Source organism: Lissotriton helveticus, chromosome 6 (genome assembly GCF_964261635.1).
Source record: "Lissotriton helveticus chromosome 6, aLisHel1.1, whole genome shotgun sequence".
Lineage (NCBI taxonomy): Eukaryota > Metazoa > Chordata > Amphibia > Caudata > Salamandridae > Lissotriton > Lissotriton helveticus.
Window position 1 is genome coordinate 118,353,194 of NC_136067.1, and position 19,416 is coordinate 118,372,609.

Sequence of the window (19,416 nt, forward strand, 5' to 3'; positions counted from 1 at the left end):
CTCTGGGTTTGTGTGGCTGGCATTGTTGTACACTGCTTGATCATCTTGGTATGGGAGACAGTGTCTAGAAGTAAGGGAGGAGAAAAAAAAAAAAGTATCTTGCATTTTGGAAAACAGTAACACCATCTTTCAATCACAGACAGATCCTCTTGAAGCATAGGCACACTATCCCTTAAGGAGTTTGTAACCTATCAGAGTTGTGGTTCTGAGCCACAGATACAGCATTTCAAACCTGGATTCTTTAAGAGCAGGATGCTGTGTACTTGCATCTTCTTATACTAAGATCTTTTTTGCAATGTAATGTTTCTTTCAGTGGAGAAGGGAAGAGGTCCTCAGTTTTCTTGCACTAAGTTTGCCTTACTCCTATCACAATTTAAAACAAATCTGTCACAAGCCTCCTTTTCAGAAGCTCCGCAGTCAAGAACTTCCTTGAACGATATCAAGTATTCCCACCAGAAAAACGTCTTCCTCCAGTGCTAATCAAGTTAATAGGCTCACACTGTGAATCTATGCATAAATCTACAATACAGCATCCCTCACGGCAAATTACTTTCCTATAGCGGTTCATGTTCCCTGTGGTGCGCGCGAGGTACAGGCACTATGCTCTATGTGATTTATATCGCCTTTCAGAGTAAATTAGTTCTTTTGACCTAACAAATCTTTTCACCCAAAAGTATCATCAGATTTCCTCTCAGAACCCTCAATTTCGCTGCCCACTTTCATTCCCTATCTACCTTCACTACCATAAAAGTCCAACCACACGATTGACACAATGAACACAAATTCCACATTAACTCTTCAATAATTATGGCCCAAAAGAAACAGAAATGGCAGAATCAGACTATATACTGCTGGATTTTATCCAGCAAAATTCACTATTTCCAGAAAGCAAATGTCATTGTAGGGGAGATGTATAGCCTGTTTGACTACAGTTACGGCAGCTGTATCCCCTTGCTCAGAAACATTCCCACTATAAATATTTGCATAGCAATAACAATGAGATCAGATCATACTTTTGCAAGACCTTACTGTCTTGATGCAGGTTTTAGGATGGTTGCACAGGTGATCCAGGTGGCTAAATAGCACCATACAATATTTTTCTTATATGTGTAACTGAGCGCAAGACTGTCTCTATGCTCAAATGTTCTACTCTGGACTCCAAATTCCTGCTTAGGCACAGTGGCAAAAAACAAGGTTAAAGAACAACTCCAGTCCTCACTCGCAATCTTAATTACTCAAAAATGCCAATTAGCAGATACAGGCTCCCACCCATGGCACTTCCCCCAGAGTACAGTGTTACCCATTTGCAAAGCACTGCAGTACCTTGTCAAGGGTAGAGAGAGCTGTATAAACTTAATTATAATTAAATAAAGTCCAGTTAGTCCGATTAAGGCCACTGGAGGGGAGCTTCCTATTCTAAAGTATACATGAACATCCGCAAAGATCCCATGATGGAGAAAGAAACATTGCCTCCTCGTAATCCTAGTTCTCCATTATTGAAGTACTTGCTGAATTAATGAACAACCCTCCCTCTTCCTGAAACTCAGAGGGAACAAAGAACCATGTACCAGAACAAGTGCTAATACACAAGTACAAGTGGTACAAAAGCATCTAGCTTTCAACTAGCCTCTAGCCTTAAAGGCACAGTATAGTTTTTTTTATTTTTACTTAAGCTTGTAGGATGTAACCTCCATCTGCTGGTCTGTCATTTTTTCCTATTTTATTTCAAATGGCAGAGCTGAACTGCATGCAAATTCAATAATGTGCATTAATAAATGCATGAATTTACAATTAAATAGATAAATAACATCTAATAAAATGTGAACATTTTACTCATGATGAAGAACTATTACTTAAAACACTTTGGGTCCGATTACAAATTGCTTGTAAAATTCCGGCTCATGCTTCGGTTCATGCACGGGTCAGAATTACAACTTTGAAGATATTTAACACATCCGACAATAAATTTGACGCTTTAAATAACTCAACTCAGTTCAATTTTGGCAGGTCAAACCTGGCAAAATGTAAAAGAGGAAAACACACGGTATTTACTCTATCATGCAGATTTTGGTGCATTAAACACCAACATTTGCATTTAATTCCCATCAACTCGTAAAAGGTCTCATTGATCACACCAGATAAATAACGTGCCACGTGGTATCATTATTAATCAGGGGTGATAAATAAGGTCTTACCTTGTAATCACGCCCACTGTCTCTTCAAAGCACATTAGCAGACATTCAGTCAAAGACTGAATAAAGAAGCTGGCTACATTTTGTCAGCCATTCATCAACTGGGACTTCACTGTGGGAAAGGTGGTCATACTGTACCAAACTCATTAGTCAGTTTATTTGAGCTATTTGGAATCAACTACAACAAACTAATTGGTTTTTTATTGTGCATGTATTTGCTTATGATTATTAAGCTTCGATTCGTTTTTAAAACTCTTTCCACATTCATCACACGGGTATTTCATTCGGGCATGATATTGCTTGTGTAGTCTCAGGGATGATGCCTGACTAAAGTTCTTCCCACATTCACTACATGGGTATGGTTTCTCTCCTGTATGTATCCGCTTGTGTGCAACTAGGGATGCAGAGTGCCTGAAACATTTCCCACAGTGACTACATGTGTATGGCTTCACCCCTGTATGTACACGGTGGTGTATGACAAGGGTTTCTGACTGAGTAAACCTCCTTCCACATTCACTACATGAATAAGGTTTTTCACCAGTATGTAATCGTTTGTGAACGGTTAGATTTTCAAAGCGACTGAAACCTTTCCCACACTCACTACATGTGAAGGGCTTCTCTCCTGTATGTTTTCGCTGATGTGCCACTAATGTAGCAGAGTGGCTGAAACTATTCCCACAGACGTAACAATGATATGGTCTCTCACCTGTATGAATTCGCTGGTGTACACTGAGGCACTCTGACCGACTAAATGTCTTCCCACACACATTACACATGTAGGGCTTTTCACCTGTATGGATTCTTTCATGATTAATTAGTGTCGCTTTCTGGCGGAAGCTTTTACCACATACACTACATTTATAAGGCTTGAGTCCCGAGTGAATACTCTGGTGAGCTACCAAATGAGAAGACTGCCGAAAACACTTGAAACACTCATTACATTTGTATGGTCTTTCACCTGTGTGGGTCTTCTTATGATGCATAAGCGCTTGCTGAGTGTGAAATCTCTTATTACAGTCTTTACAGGGGTGCTTCTTCTCTCGTTTGTTGAATTCCTCAACTTGAATGAACTTTGCTGATTTGCTACTACTTCTTTCACATTTGTTGCCTAGAACTAGTCTGTCTTCAGAGTTTTTTCTTGGCTTCTTAGGTGGCGGTTTCTGTGCCTTTTGATTTTCTTTCTTCTGCCAATACTGCCCAATATTACATTTATTTTGCAGAGTTTTCTGTAGATTCACTTCTTCCTTATTTATTTTCCTAGGTTTTCTTTTTGGACGGTTCACTGTTTGAGGGGAAAAAAAGACAGCACATAAGTATAAAATAGTCTGCCGTGCCACAAATATTCAACACACACATCTGAGAAGGTATAAAAGTGGGCTGGCAAAGACCTGAAACATGCATAAAATAAAGCTGTATTAAAATCAGTCCCCACTAATATCACTATATTTATTATATTTCAGGAATGTGAGGCACATTTAATTTAACAATGGAGATAATCATTGAAGTCGAACACTGAATAAAAAAAAACCAATTATAAGCGCTTTCCATTTCAAACAGCAATTTTACTTCAAGGGAGAGGAACAGATAATTTAGATACTATTATATCCTAAATTTAACTCAGTAAGTAGCAATAACAACTTCAAAGATAATCAAACATATCACTATAGATAACATCACAAAGATCTTCAGGCCTCTATTTTAGAAGAAAACCTTATCTACACCCTTGCCTCATTTGCTAAATCAACTACAGTTTAAATTAGTTTTATTACCCATCCTTCTGTTAATTTTATTCCTTGGGTAATCATCCCTTTTCCTGTGCTCTCCTGTCTTCTGCTGTTTATTTAATATTTTACCCTTTATGTTATCCATTTAGTCCATGTACACCAGTTATGGCCTTCTCTTCTGCAACCTGCTTCCCCATGTGCCCTTCACATCTTCTAATTGTACGTGTGAGTAATTCAGCACTTGCAGTACCGTTCTGGTGTCTGCAGCCCCCTTTATGTGCATTCCACATCATGTCTCGTTCACAAGGTAAGGGACCCGGGTGGGGGCCCTTGAAGGGTAGAGAGGTCCTAACAAAGGAGGTTGAGGGGATATGTTCGCCCTATTAATTGCGTCTTCGGACAATTGGGTATCCCTTCAGAAACCAGACTGGTTCCTCCAAGAGAGAGAAAAAAAAAAAAAAGAAGAGGTCTAGGGGACACCAATGATTTTTTCATCAATCTTTTGCCGACCAACTAATGTGGTTGGGAAGGGTAAAAGACCCTTTTCTTAATATAGCCCTCACTCTAATAGTGACATGCTTCATCATCAGGCTCTCCCCAACTCCTAAAGGTCGGGGTGAGCTCAACATATTTCAGGGAGCACTTACGAACACTTGGTGTATGGGGGCGTAACTTTAAAGAGAACATTCCTCCCCCTCTCCTAAAGTATCCTTTATTATGGGAGTGAGGGAAGGTTTAAAAACTAAATAGTAGGGTTTAGAGGATGTGATGGTCCCATGACCCTAACTAAAACACCAATGTTTCAGCCCTTCCTAATGGCCTGTAAATGGTCCTGGGCTTCAGTCAGGGTGGGATGCGATGAAGTCAATTCCCCTGAGAACGTGAGTGAAGAGTGGGCATGCCACATGCATGTGTGAAAAATATTTGGAACAAGTCTGATACTCGCCGCTGTAGTTAAGAGGAATTACCTGTAGAAGATAAAGGACAAATACATAAATACTAATTGCAGTTGATGTGCTGTGAAGTCCAATGAGGTGTACTGTTGCTGCAAAACTTCACAATTTTGTCCCCCTGAAAACTATACGTGGTGGTGTATGGTATTTAAGAAAATGTACACCAGAAAGGATAGTGTTCTGATCTGGTGGCCTAAGAGACTGTATATCACTGGAACTCAAAACACATATGTTCAATATTTCATGTCTATCATGGGTTAAACATGCATGCGATTATTTCATTTTCACTTACACACACAATTAATGATCATTCACTATGTCACACATATACAATTAATCCTAGTGATGTAAATCAAAGTCATTACCAGCAGTACAAAGCACTCACCCCAAATTACTGGGGCGTTTGCTCCCAATGGGGGCATGAGAAGGAGGCCTTGTAGTCACACAATGTAGGGACATAATTGTTTAAAAAAGTATGAGAAAATCCCATAGGGATGAAGGAAAGAGACAGCTACTCTCCTGAGATGTAATTACATTGCAGGCGTCTCATTGCTTAAAGAAAGCGGCACTTACTTCGTCAAAGGTCCATCCCTGTCTGCCCTGCTTGTCTTGTAAGTGACAGTGGTTGTACCGGTTCAGTACGTCTCCCCGCATCTGCGCATAGCAAAAGGCACTTCCTGGTCGGCGATGCCTCCCTGGGTGCCCGTACTTTCATTGGTTGTAGGGCAGGGGCTCGTCCTCTCTACCTGATGGAATGAGTCTTTGCTCCCAATCCAAGGACTGTTGTGCACTTTCAGCTGGTGTTGACAATGAATATGCTACTTACCAGTATGCATCTGTTCTGGGCATGTAGGGCTGCTGACATTCATATCTATAGCATAGATCGCCGCCTAATGTTGGGTCCGGATGATTGCACATTGTTGTCCTGGAAGAGTCTTCGTAGTATCACGAGATAGGTGGCTCCTCCCCTGGACTACAGTGCGCATGGGCATCGACTCCATCCCCAGATTGTTTTTAGCCATTGTGACAAAGATGGAGTGTAATAGTGTAAGCGATGGCCATGCTAAGAGTAAGTGTTAAAAAGTCTGCAGCCGCTACAGGCACCGGGGAGGAGGGCGGGCGATATGAATGTCAGCAGCCGTACATGCCAAGACCAGATGCATACTGGTAAGTAGCATATTCAGTTCGAGGCATGTGGGATGCTGAATTCATATCTATAGCATAGAATACATAGCAGTTCCTCCACTAACGGCGGCCGCCTGTGCCAGCTGCAGAAGTCTGAAAAAGCGTTTTAAGAACAGCCTGCCCTACAGCTGCCTGCTGCTTGGAGTGCACATCTACACAGTAATGTTTAGTAAATGTGTGTGGTGTAGACCATGTGGCTGCTCTACAAATATCTTCCAAAGGGATATTACCAAGGAAAGCCATAGAGGCCCCTAACTTTCGGGTGGAGTGGGCTCTCGGAGGGACCGTTAAAGTGCGCTTAGCCTTGTGATAGCAAATCTGAATGTACTTAACGATCCACCTGGCTATACCAGCTTTGGAAATGGGGTTGCCTTTGTGCTGGGCTGAGAAGGCAACAAAGAGTTGTTGTGTTTTCCTAAAGTCTTTGGTCCTATCGATGTAGTACATCATGGCTCGTTTGACATCAAGAGTGTGGAGCATTCTTTCGGCAACTGTTTCTGGGTTTTGAAAGAATGCGGGCAGTTCAATGGTCTGATTGACATGGAACTGCGAAACCACTTTAGGAAGAAATTTGGGGTTAGTGCGCAGCACCACCCTGTTGGAGTGAATTTGAATGAATGGCTCTTGTACAGTGAGCGCCTGTAGCTCACTAACACGTCGCAGAGACGTAATGGCAATAAGAAAAGCCACTTTCCATGTCAAGAACTGAATCTCACATGAATGTAAAGGCTCAAAAGGTGGGCCCATCTACCTGGTGAGGACCACATTGAGGTTCCATAGAGGAGCTGGCGGGGTCCTGGGAGGGATGACCCGCTTGAGGCCTTCTAGGAAGGCTTTAATGGCAGGCACTCTGAAGACGGAGAGATGCTGCCTGTTCTGGAGATAAGCCGCTATGGCGGATAAGTGTATCCTAATGGAAGCGTATGCTAGATTGCATTTGTAAAGATGTAACAAATAGCAGATGATGTTGGGAGTGGATGCATCTAGCGGGTTGATATTGTGTGTAGCACAGTAAATGACAAACCGCTTCCATTTTGCTGCATAGCAGGCTCTGGTGGTGGGCTTTCTTGCCTCCCGTATGATATCCATGCATTCAGGAGGCAAGTCAAGGTAGCCAAACTCTAAGACTTCAGGAGCCAGATCGCCAGGTTGAGCTGTTGCGGATCTGGGTGCTGAATGTCGCCATGGCTCTGCGTCAAAAGCTTGGGCGTGAGGTGGAGCCTTTGATGCGGTACCACGGAGAGTTCTAGAAACGTGGTGTACCATGGTTGGCGTGCCCATGTTGGAGCAACCAGGATGAGAGTCATCGAGTGTTGCTTTAGCTTTTTTGCCACCAGCGGTATGAGAGGTGCTGGGGGAAAAGCGTACGCAAATCTGCCTGACCAGTTCATCCATATCGCATTGCCTTGCAACTGTGGGTGAGGGAACCTGGCGGCAAAGCTTTGGCATTTTGCGTTTTCCCTTGTGGCGAACAGGTCTATCTGTGGATGACCCCACTGCTGGAAGTACGGTCGGAGTACTGATGGATGTATCTCCCACTCGTGCATCTGGTGGCTGCACCTGCTGAGCAGGTCGGCCATCTGATTGTCCGTGCCTGGGAGGTGTTCCGCCATGAGGAAGATGTTCCTTTGGATGGCCCACTTCCACATGCTCTGAGCCAGATGAGACAACTGTGGAGAGTGCGTACCTCCCTGCTTCTGGATGTAGTACATGGCTGTCATGTTGTCCGTCCGGATCAACACGACTTTGTTGCACAGATGTACTTTGAATGCCTTCAATGCCATGAAGATCGCCATCAGTTCTAGGTAGTTGATGTGCATCTTCGTTTGCTGTATTGTCCATAGTCCCTGCACTGTGTAGTGGAGTACATGAGCTCCCCATCCCTGGAGAGACGCGTCCGCCGTCAGGATGATTTGTGGGACAGGCTCCTGGAACGGTCGGCCCCTGCAAAGGTTGTGTGGATTCCACCAATGCAGAGAGTTGTACGCCCGACCGGTGACCAACACTAGGTCTTTCAACTGTCCCTGAGCCTGGTTCCACTGATGCGTTAAGCATTCCTGGAGCGGGCGCATATGTAACCTCGCGTGCGGGACTATGAAAATGCAGGAGGCCATCATGCCCATCAACTGCATGAACACTCTCGCTTGAAGCGAGCGTTGCGGTTGGAACTGTTGGATTAGCGACTGGATGTTGTTGATCCGCGCTGAACTTGGCTGAGCTGTGGCTGCCAGAGTATTGATGGTTGCACCCAGATATTGCCGCACATGGGCTGGCTGAAGGTGCGACTTTGGATAGTTCAGGGAGAACCCCAGACTGTGAAGAAGGTGAATGGTGTGGGACATGTCGGCGGCGCACTGCTGGGCCGACTTTGCCTGAACCAGCCAGTCGTCCAGATAAGGGTAGACCTGGATGTGTTGTCTCCTGAGGTGCGCCGCTACTGTCGCTAGACATTTGGTGAACACTCTGGGGGCCGTGGTCACTCCGAAAGGAAGGACCTTGAACTGATAATGCCGATTTTGAATGGTGAATCTGAGGTATTTTTTGTGTGAAGGATGGAGTGGAATGTGGAAGTAAGCATCCTTGAGGTCTAAGGTTGCGAGGAAGTCTCCCTGATTGAGGAGTGGAAGAACCTGTTGCAGCGTCAGCATGTGGAAGTGTTCTGAGAGAATGTACTGGTTTAGGGGCCTGAGGTCTAGAATAGGCTTGAGGGACCCGTCCTTCTTGGGGATTAAGAAGTACAGGGAGTACACCCCTGTGCCTTCCTCCTCCACTGGCACGAGCTCTATAGCGCCCTTTTGCAGCATGACGAGAACCTCCTGCTGCAATAAGTGCAAATGCTCCGTGGACATAGGACGGTGTTTTGGTGGTATGTTGGGTGGAGTGGATGTGAGCTCCAAACAATAGCCGTACTGGATAAGTTTCCTGACCCACCTGTCTGTGGTGATGTTTTTCCAGACTGGCAGGAACCGCTGGAGTCTCCCCCCAACAGGCGTGGAATGGTCGGGGGGCAGTGACAGGGCGTCACTGTTTGTTGGAGGCAGAAGAACGGGAGTTGTTGTTGCCCTTGCCTCTGCCCTTGGCGTTGTTGCCCCGATAACCTCCTCTATTTTGTTTGGGGTAAGAGGATTGCGCCCCACCTTTATTGAATTGTGTTTGCTGGGACATCTGGCCTCTGGAAACACCCCTATTGCCTGAGCGACGAAAAGTGCTCCCCCTAAACTGCTGGGATTGGAGAGCTCCCATGGACTTGGCAGTCTCTGTATCCTTTTTAATTTTTTCCAAGGTGGTATCCACCTCGGGACCAAATAATCTCTCAGGGTTAACTGGTTGGTTGAGGATGGTAGTTTGGATCTCTGGCTTAAATCCAGAGATTCTGAGCCACGCCTGTCGTCTTAGCATCAAACTGGTGTTAATCGCCCTGGCTGCAGTATCGGCAACGTCCAGTGCGCATTTTATCAAAGCGTTGGAGATGAGCTTCCCCTCCTGGATAAGCATCTCCCCGGCCTCCTTATATTGGTCTGGGAGATGTTGCAGCAGGGTCTCTAGGGTGTCGTAGTGTGCCCTGTCGTAGCGTGCCAAGAGTGCCTGCGTGTTAGAGATACGCCATATATTGGCCGCCTGAGCTGCTACCCTCTTTCCCGATGCTTCAAGCACTTTGGACTCTTTGTCTGGGGGAGGAGCTTCACCCGTGGTCTGTGAATTTGCCCTCTTGCGGGCATTAGAAACGACCAGAGAGTCCAATGGCAACTGGCCCTTGATGTAAGTGGGATCACCAGGTGCTGGTCGGTATTTCTTTTCAATTTTAGGGTTTACCACCCGAGCTCGTGTGGGCTCCTTGAAAATGTCCGCTGCATGTTTGAGGACCCCTTTGAGCATTGGGAGAGTTTTCACAGTTTTCTCAGCTGTTGAAAAAGTGTCAAAGAGGAAGTCCACCTCTACAGGGTCAGCATTGAGTTCCACGTCGTGGTTCTTAGCCGCTCTTTCAATCAAGGCATTGAATGCCGCAGAATCCTCAGTGGGAGACGTCTTGATAGTGTATATCTGAGGGTCGAAAGTGGGTTGCTGATCCCCTTGATCACCCTGGTCACCTGTGTCCAACCATGCATCCTGTTGTGCATCAGGATCAGCGTGGGTTGGGAAGCTGTATTCGTCATCTTGATCCCCATCATCCTCGGCATTGGAATAAGTTGGCGAGGGCGTGGCAATTCTCTGAGTCCGAGGGGTCAATGGCTCGACCAAGACTGGTGCATCAGAAGCAGGCTTTTTGCGCTTTAAGGGAATGGTGTACGACTCCAAAGGCGTCGGCGCCGTAATTTTTCGCTTGTAAAGCGTAAGCTTCCCAGTGTCGGCATCGATGAAGCGTTCCGACTGTACCTCCAGCAATGGTGGTCGATGCGTCGATCCCCCAGCCGGGAGAGTAGGCGTGGACCCCACAGCACCGTGCGTTTTCGCTCCGGGCTCTGCCCGTGGTGCGAATGCCTTAGGTGCCACCTTCGGTGGTAACGTGAAGAGGAGTGGCGTCGATGACTTGGAGGTGGGTACCGACTGTTTCGGCGCGGAAGGCGTTTTGGGCTCTTCAGCCGAGGCTTTGTCGCTGATACGCTTGAGTGAGTCCGAGACCTGCTTCGTGAATGAAGCGGACGGTTTCGTCGATACGACAGACGACCTCGGTCCAGCAACGCTGGAAGACTCGCTGGTCGACGACTTTGGCTGGTCGGTCCGAGGTGTGCCTGTGGCGGTGCTTTGGGCAACCTTTGGCTCGATGCCCTTGCTGGTCTTCATCTCGATGCCCTTGCCGGTCTTTGGCTCGACGCCCTTTGCGGGCTTCGGTGCCGCGGCCTTGCTCTGCTTCGGCTCGATACCCGATCCGGACTTCGGTTCGACGCCCTTGCTGGACGGAGTCTGGACGACCTTTTTGGGCTGCACCTCGACGTCTTTAGGCTGCTGCGGCTGGACGGATTTCACCGACTTGGCCTGGTCGACTTGCTTCTTCGGCTTGGGCTGTTCCGACACCCCGGAGGACGAGGGTGTCGATGGTGGATCAGAGGGTTTCAGTTTCGATTACACCTGAACCACTTTAGGGTGTTCGGAGACCGAAGGTTTCTCTTTCGGTTTCGATTTCTTCAATGGCGGCTCCGCCGAAGTGTCCGTAGCCGGGCCCGGAGGCGGGGCTGTGGATTTTGGTACAAGGTCTTGGGTAAGGCCGATAGGCGATCCCTCGACCTGAGCCTTAGTAAGAGTTCGAACGGGGCATAGCTCGTCTTCTGAGCTATCTTCCATGGCCCCATAGGCCTCATCGTCGTCTCCTACCTCGTCGACGACATCTGCTACGGGTAGGTCTTCGACATCCACTTGCGGGTCGACTTCGACTTCTTCCGCTGGAGGCGAAATCTGCAGGTGAACGTCGTGTTTGTCTGCCTCGTCGCTGTCGAAGATGTCCACCGGTGCCGGGGCCGACTGCCGGGCCTCCATGCGCGCCACGCGCCGAAGCCGAATCGTCTTCTTCGATCGAAATCTGGAACAAGCCATACAGTTGGCTTCATCGTGGTCCGGCGACAGGCACTTGTTGCACACCGGGTGGACGTCGATGTGCGGGTACTTCGATCCGCACACGGGACACTTCTTGAACGGGCTCCGTTCCATGTCGCGTTGTCGAGGGTCTTGTTGCGTCTACTGGGCCTCGAGCTCCAAGAGTCACGCGACTCCCGGAATGTCGAACTCGGAAGGCGAGTCCGAACAGAACTGGGCACCGAACGCAAACAATACCGACGATAAAGATAGAAGAAAGGCCTTTTGGCCTCGAGAATATGTCGATTCCGAACTGAGAGAACGAAAGTACATCCGAACCCAATGGCGGAAAAAAACAATCCGGGGATGGAGTCGATGCCCATGCGCACTGTAGTCCAGGGGAGGAGCCACCTGTCTCGTGATACTTCGAAGACTCTTCCAGGACAACAGTGTGCAATCATCCGGACCCAACACTAGGCGGCGATCTATGCTAGAGATATGAATTCAGCAGCCCACATGCCTCGAACATGCAGAGTTCGGCACGTAATGTCAGCCATGTGACGAAGGAATGGTTCCTCCATACATGGATTTAACAGGTTAAAGAAGTTGATCATCCGTGTTGGTAGATGTACCAAGGAGTTCATGTTACGCTACACTAAAAGGTTATTTTCATAGTGATCTGTAAACTAAATAAAAGAAAGATGAAGTGAAACTAAACGAGAGAAATTTGGGGAATATATTTTTTATGTAAATGTAAATGTATCTGTCTTGTAAAGCGCACTGCTGCCCTGAGGCGTCGTGGCGCTGTAGACCGCTGGGGAACCCGTCCTGGCTATCCCTGTGAGATGGTCCCTACTGGGTATCTCCAAGGTGAAACCAGGCATCCCCGGCGAATGTGGGGGGCCGTTGTAGAGATGAGGCCAGCTAATACCCAGAGTTGCCGAGTGTGATCCCTGGTTAGAGTAGGCACCGAGGCGAGAATTATCGAGTCCGCTGACCCTGGTCCACGACCCTGCCGCGTCGGGAATTGAACCCTGGTCCCGGGCCGCTCTCTGCTTCCGGGTCTGCCGCCTCTAACCAGTGAGCCACACCACACCTAACAATCTATTCTATATTCATATACACCATTTTATGATAAGTTTTGTAGTGTTTCTCATTTAATGAAATAAAGGGAAGAGGAAAAACTGTCAGAGGGGCTATGTGGAAAAACGGGTGTTAAGGCAACAAAGTCCGTAGATAGTGCAGAGAACTGGGTTCAGTAATAAGAAATATGTGTCTCATTCCTTAAAACAGAATGTTCCAGGATTTGTTCATGAAATCTATAACTCTAGTATTGTCTAACTTAGAGGACAAGCGGCGGAGTAGAGCCGACTGTAGGTTACTGTCAGGGATGGACCTTTGACGAAGTAAGTGCCACTTTCTTTAAGCAACAAGACACCTACTATGTAATTACGTCTCATGAGGTTATCGGTCCATTTTCTTCATACCCATTGCATTTTCTCATACTTTTTTTTAACCATTATGTCCCTACAAGGCTTCCCTCTCATGCCCCCGTTGGGAGCAAACACCCTGGTAATATGGGGTGAGTGCTTTGTACTGCTGGAAATGACTTTGGCTTACATCACTAGGATACATTGTGCATGTGTGACACATTTCATTTTCACTTACACACACACAATTAATAATCATGCACTAATCTCATGCATGTTTAACCCATGATGCACATGACATATTGAGCATATGTGTTTGAGTGCCACTGATGTACAGTCTCTTAGGCCACCAGATCAGAACACTATCCTTTCTGGTGTACATTTTCTTAAATACCAAGCACCACCACGTATATTTTCGGGGGGACAACACTGTGAAGTTTAACAGCAACAGTACACCTCCTTGGACTTCACAGCACATTAACTGCAGTTAGCATTTATGGGTTTGTGTTTGTCCTTTTTCTTCTACAGGTAATTCCTCTTAACTACAGCGGCAAGTATCAGACGTGTTCCAAATATTTATAGCACACATGCAAGTTACATGCCCACTCTTCACTCACGTTCTTGGGGGAAGTGACTTCATCGCATCTCATCCTGACGAAAGCCCAAGACCATTTACAGGCCATTAGGAAGGGCTGAAACATGTTAGTGTTCTAGTTAGGGTCATAGGACCATCACATCCTCTAAACCCTACTATTTCATTTGTAAACCTTACCTCCCACTCCAATAATAAAAGGATACTTTGGGAGTGGGGGAGGAATTTTATCTTTAAAGTTACACCCCATACACCAGCAAAACGAACACATGACCCAACACCTGCGAGACCTCCACTGTCTTCCCGTCGAGAATTGAATAACCTTCAAACTCCTCACCCTTGCCTACAAAGCTCTCCACAACATTGGTCCCAAATATCTCAATGGGAGAGTCTTCTTCAACGCACCCAAAAGGAAACTCCGCTCCGCTGACTTTCCCCTAACAGAGACCCCCCCTCCCCCGCAGCAACAGAGCTGGCGTAAGAGCCTTCTCCTACGTCGCAGCCAAAGCCTGGAACAAGCTCCTGGCCAACATCAGACACTTCCTGACCCTGCACACCTTCAGAAAGAACCTCAAGAAATGGCACTTCGAATGAACCGGAGCTGCACCCCAACCTCCCCCAGCACCTTGAGACCCTCACGGGTGAGTAGCAAGCTTTACAAAATCCTGATTTATTGATTGAGTGAGGGCTATATTAAGAAGAGAGTCTTATTTCCCACCCACATTAGTGGGTCGGCAAACGACTGATGAAAAAATCCTTGGTGCCCTCTAGATGTCTTCTTTTTTCTCTCTTGGAGGAACCAGTCTGGTTCCAGAAAGGATACCCAGTTGTCTGTAGATACATTTATTAGGAGGACATATCCCCTCCAACCTCCTTTGTGAGGACTTCCATACCCTTCAAGGGCCCCCGCCTGGGTCTCTTACCTTGTGAATGAGACGATTTGTGCAGCGCACAGCTGTAGGGTACATTTATTAAGAAACTAAGTTGGTCCACTTTCTTTCCTCACATTGGCCTAAACTTGGTCACACATTACAAGTTTCCCCCCCTTGTTTCCTACCAACATGGAGGAACAGATGGGCCTCACTTAAAAGGGTGAGATGGCCTTTCTCATCCTGGCAACCCCCTCACTACTACCAGACACGAACATCACCGAGAGCCTGGCACAATCCCAAATCTGGGACGAACTAAAGAGAGAACAAATGAAGACGTTGCTGCACGGGGTAATTATGCCAGAGTACCTACGTGACTATGCAGACCGAACAGGGCTCATTGTGATGAATGAACCCCACATTTTTCTTCAAGATCCCTTGTTCATGAAAGAGTGGTCACTAATCATGTTTCGTGTACCCGCGATTGGTTGATACTCATCATTAACACGGCAAACTGAATCTCTGAGACCATGCTGATAAAAATTTTTTACAAAATCAGTGAGGATGCTCAGCACCCAGATCAAAATCTCAGTGTACAAGAGAAAACTAGATTAATTTAACAAGGAAATCTCTGAACATAATGACTACCTGCTTCAGAGTAAGATTACAAAACTTCAGAAGGACCTAAAAAGATTCTCCCACGAACGTGTGTACCCTTTTAATAAGGATGATTACTATAAAAAAGACGGATCAGATGTGGATACATCAGGAAGGAGCGAAACTGGGTCAACCACTTCAGACACAGATGATTGGTTGAGCGATAGCTCATCAGCCAATAAATCTAGAAGTGGTTGCAGAGGACAACAAAATGGAACTTCGCAAACCCGACCTACCCACAGATGATGTACTGGCCAGGCGGATGCACCCCACCTCCTTAACAGGGCCCACCAATACCACAAACAATACCCTTCTACCGAGCCAATCCCCCTAACCAACATTTTTTAGGGTTTGGCGGAAGATGTGGGAGAAGAGGTCGGAGAGGGGTGGGGGACAGTGCGTCCAGGGGACATAGAGGGAGCAGACACCTAGAGTCAAACCAGGGAACAAGCACAACCAGGCCTAAGCAACCAATGAACATGGTGGTCAATTTGTCCAACAAACCCATCTCTGAAGATAAACTTGAAGTACTGATTAAAGGACTCTGATTTATCCCCACAACAGATGGATAGGTTCAAGATTAGAAGTGAACATCCAGAATTCTTTAGGAAGATACGGATCAAAGACTTATTTTTTAACAACCCCCCAGCCTATACAGAAGGATACACTACTCAAGAAAAAAAAAAAAACATCTAACCCCCTCCGTCTACCATCCCTCCAGAAATTCTGGCTATTGAAGAGGCAGTAATAAAGGACATTGAAGAATGCAAATCGAGACCCATTACATTTCATAATCTCTCCAAGTGTGAGACTGCCGCCTTCAACTCTCTCACTACAAGAGAGAACAGCAGATAAAGGTGGGGCTATAGTTATCCAAAACAAGGAAAACTCCATAACAGCATGCTTGGTACTGGAACAAGATGAGACACTACAAGGTCTTACACACTGACCCAATGAGAAGAATTCAACTAAAAATCAAGATGCTGGTAGAAGCAAGTACACGGGGCTGGAACAACAACAAAGAGAGAGGGTACCTAACCACCACGGAACCCAGACCCGTAGTTCTACACAATCCCCAAAATACACAAAGGAAGAACTCCACCGCCGGGGAGACCAATCATCTCGGGCATTGGATCGGTTCTAGAACCTTTGTCACAGTTTGTTGACTGGTACCTAAGGCCATTAGTCACCAATGCTAGATCATATGCAAGATATCACACACCACCTAACCATCGTACGAGAGGTTGATTACAATCCATCTAAAGAAACTATGAGGTGCCTGGACGTAGAGGCACTATATACCGGTATTCCTCAAGAATAGAGCCTAAAAGTAATCCGAGATCCTCTGCAGAGTCAAGAATGGAAATGAAATGCACCAAGTGACTGGATCAGGGAAATGGCCAGACTAGCCCTAATCAACTTTTTCCCTTTTGAGGACAAGATCTACCTACAGTGCCACGGAACTTCAATGGACAGTATTTTTGCCCCCAGTGTGCTTGTATCGGAGTTGGTTTGAGAATAACGACATCTGGGCCAACAACCCATACAGCAACCAGATACGCCTCTGGATCAGGTATATTGATGATATCCTGGTGATCAGGCAGGTGAATACCAGCAGTACCGACTCCTTCAACGAATGGATAAATAAAAGGAACCATTAACTAAAGTGAACAATGACACATAATAACACGTCTTTTTTAGATATTAATATCCTGCCCGAAGAGGGGAAACTCCGTACCTCACTTTACATTAAGCCCACAGACCAAAATAGCATCCGACATTTTGAGAGTACGCATCCCAGAGCACTAAGAAAGAATCAACCAGTAGGGCAATTCATGCGCATCAGACACAACTGCTAAAAGACGGAGAACTACCAAAAGGAGGCAGAAAACCTAACAATGAAACTCCAGGACGGCGATTACCCAATCCATGTACTAAATAAAGGCAAAAAAAAAAAAAAGAGAGTACCCAACATTTTCAGAGAGAGTCTACTTGAAAAATCCAATAGACCAGAAAACAGTTCCCTAATATCCGCCACGATCTACAATTCGGGCTGCAACCAGATCAAACAAACCATAAGCAGACACTGCCGTATCTGGACATCTGATACACTAAACTTAAAAAAAACATTATTTTCATTCAGAAGAAACCGCAGTATCAGAGATACACTGGCGCATAGCAATACCAGCAGACTCACCAACAAACAGAATACTCCTTGGGATTTACCACTGGTTGTGGGCCACTTCCCATGTGGAAACTGTACAGTGTGCCCTCTGACAAACTATACCAAGACGATCGATCTGGAACTCAACACACCATGGGAACAGAGAAATCACATGAATTGCAATAGCACCAACGTGGTGTATCTAATTACCTGCCCATGTGGCTTAAAGTATGTTGGCATGACAACAAGGAAAATAAAACTCTGTATCAGCGAGCACAGACGCACGATTAGATGCAGGAGGGACACCACAAAACGGGGCGCCTACTTTTTGGAAGCTAACCATTCTGACTCCAACCGGAGGTGGACCATCATAGAGAAAGTAACAAAACTGAGCGCACAGAACATTGCTCTCAAAGGAACAAAGATGGGTGTACCGATTACAAATGCACATCAATGGACTGAACAATGACATCCCCCGGAACCAGCTGAATAATCTCAACTGATTAAAACAACCCCCACACTCGCGTTTAATCCCCCTCTCCTTCCTTCTTTTTCCCTCCCGCCCCCCTTTCCTTTAGCCACTTCTGAAATTCGGAAAATTATTTTTGATGAGGCCAGATTTCACTATGCCAGAGCTTTATGACTATCTCACTGACAGACATACTGCTATAATTTGCACGCCAACAGTTTTTAGATTGCCCAAAAAGCAAAATGAAGATTAAGATCCATCCTTAGCGGCACTAATGGTGTGTTTCTTGGCAAGGTCATAATTTGCCTAATAAAGTTATTTTCAGTTATTGTGAGAGCAATGGATGGTCTATGCCCCCACAATTCCGGCCCGTATAGGGATGCTGGCCTAGCTTGGACTTTATATATTTCAAGTGGTGGGCTTATGGTTTTTAAAACGCAATTTTTCTGAACTTTTAAAATAACCCCCACTGCCTGGGTAAGTTTTAAATTGGCCATAGCCATTTGGGGGCCCCATCCCATTTTATTGCTCAATGAAAGACCCAGATAGTCAAAAATGGGTACCCTTTCCAGGGGTCTACCCTCCATCATCGGATGAGGGCAATTGGTGGAATTAGCATTAAAACCATATATTTAGTTTTGTTGATGTTGACCACAAGATTCCTCTTTTAACAGAACTGGCTGAATTCATTTAGGACACACTGCATGCCCATAGCGGACTTTGAGAGCAGCAGGGTGTCATCCGCAAACATTAATGCGGGGAATCTTCGGAGGGCCAGTTTTGGGGAGTCTATATCCTTTGTGGCGAGACGGTCTTCTATCAGCCCATTTAAGAAGAGGGAAAAGAGGGTCGGGGCAAGCACGCATCCCTGCCTAATCCCCTTAGCAACAGGAAACAGGGCCGCCGGTAGACCATTCCTGCCATACCTTACTCTGGGGAACGTACCTTCATGAAGTCGTTTAAGCTGATAGCATAGATATGGTGGAACCCCCATAGCCAGCAAGATACTCCATAGCTGGTTACGGTCCACCATGTCAAATGCTGATTTCAAGTCCACGAAAGTTATGTATAGGCTACCACCTTCCATAACAACATGCTACCAGTGGAGTAACTGGAGCCTAAATAGCTGGTCTATAGTAGAAGTTATGGCCCTGAAGCCAGCTTGTAACAGGATCAAAATATCTTTGTCGCTAATCCATTCTTGGAGTCATTGTAGTAAAACCCTTGCGTAAATTTTCTGGGACACATCGATGAGGCTAATTGGCCTATAATTTGCCAGCTCCATGGGTGACCCCTTTTTATAGATGGGGATAATCTCCGGCCCCGCCCACGTAAAGGAAGCTTGGAGACCCTGTAAAATTGCATTAAATAATAGTCGGAGGTAAGGAACCCACACCACCTGCTCAGCTCTGTACAGGTCGCCAGTGATCCTATCTAAGCCTGGGGCTTTATTCAGTTGGAGCTTAGTTGAGGCCAATTGCACCTCCGCCGCTGTACAAGGTGGTATACACCATGCGGGGTCTGAAGTTAAAAGACATGCTGGAAGCTCACTTGCTTCAGTTGACATATTTGAGTACAACTCTTTAAAACATAAGCGCCATGCTTCCTCACAAATATTTGGGTCGGTAGTAGTCTTGCCCTCTGGTTTCCCTGTATGAACTAGATTTCAGAAG

At 46.1% G+C, this 19,416-nt stretch overlaps 1 protein-coding gene across 4 annotated transcripts in view; it reads right to left on the bottom strand.

The window, feature by feature from the left end:
- Positions 1-1,612: 1,612 nt before the first annotated feature.
- Positions 1,613-19,416, bottom strand: part of LOC144762320 (uncharacterized) — a 199,011-nt gene continuing 181,207 nt past the window's right edge. For all 4 annotated transcript variants that reach the window (XM_078647474.1, XM_078647477.1, XM_078647476.1 and 1 more), the window contains one exon: positions 1,613-3,474. In XM_078647474.1, the coding sequence (XP_078503600.1) occupies positions 2,393-3,474 (1,082 nt within the window). In that variant the 3' untranslated portion in view covers positions 1,613-2,392. The remainder of the gene's footprint in view (positions 3,475-19,416) is intronic.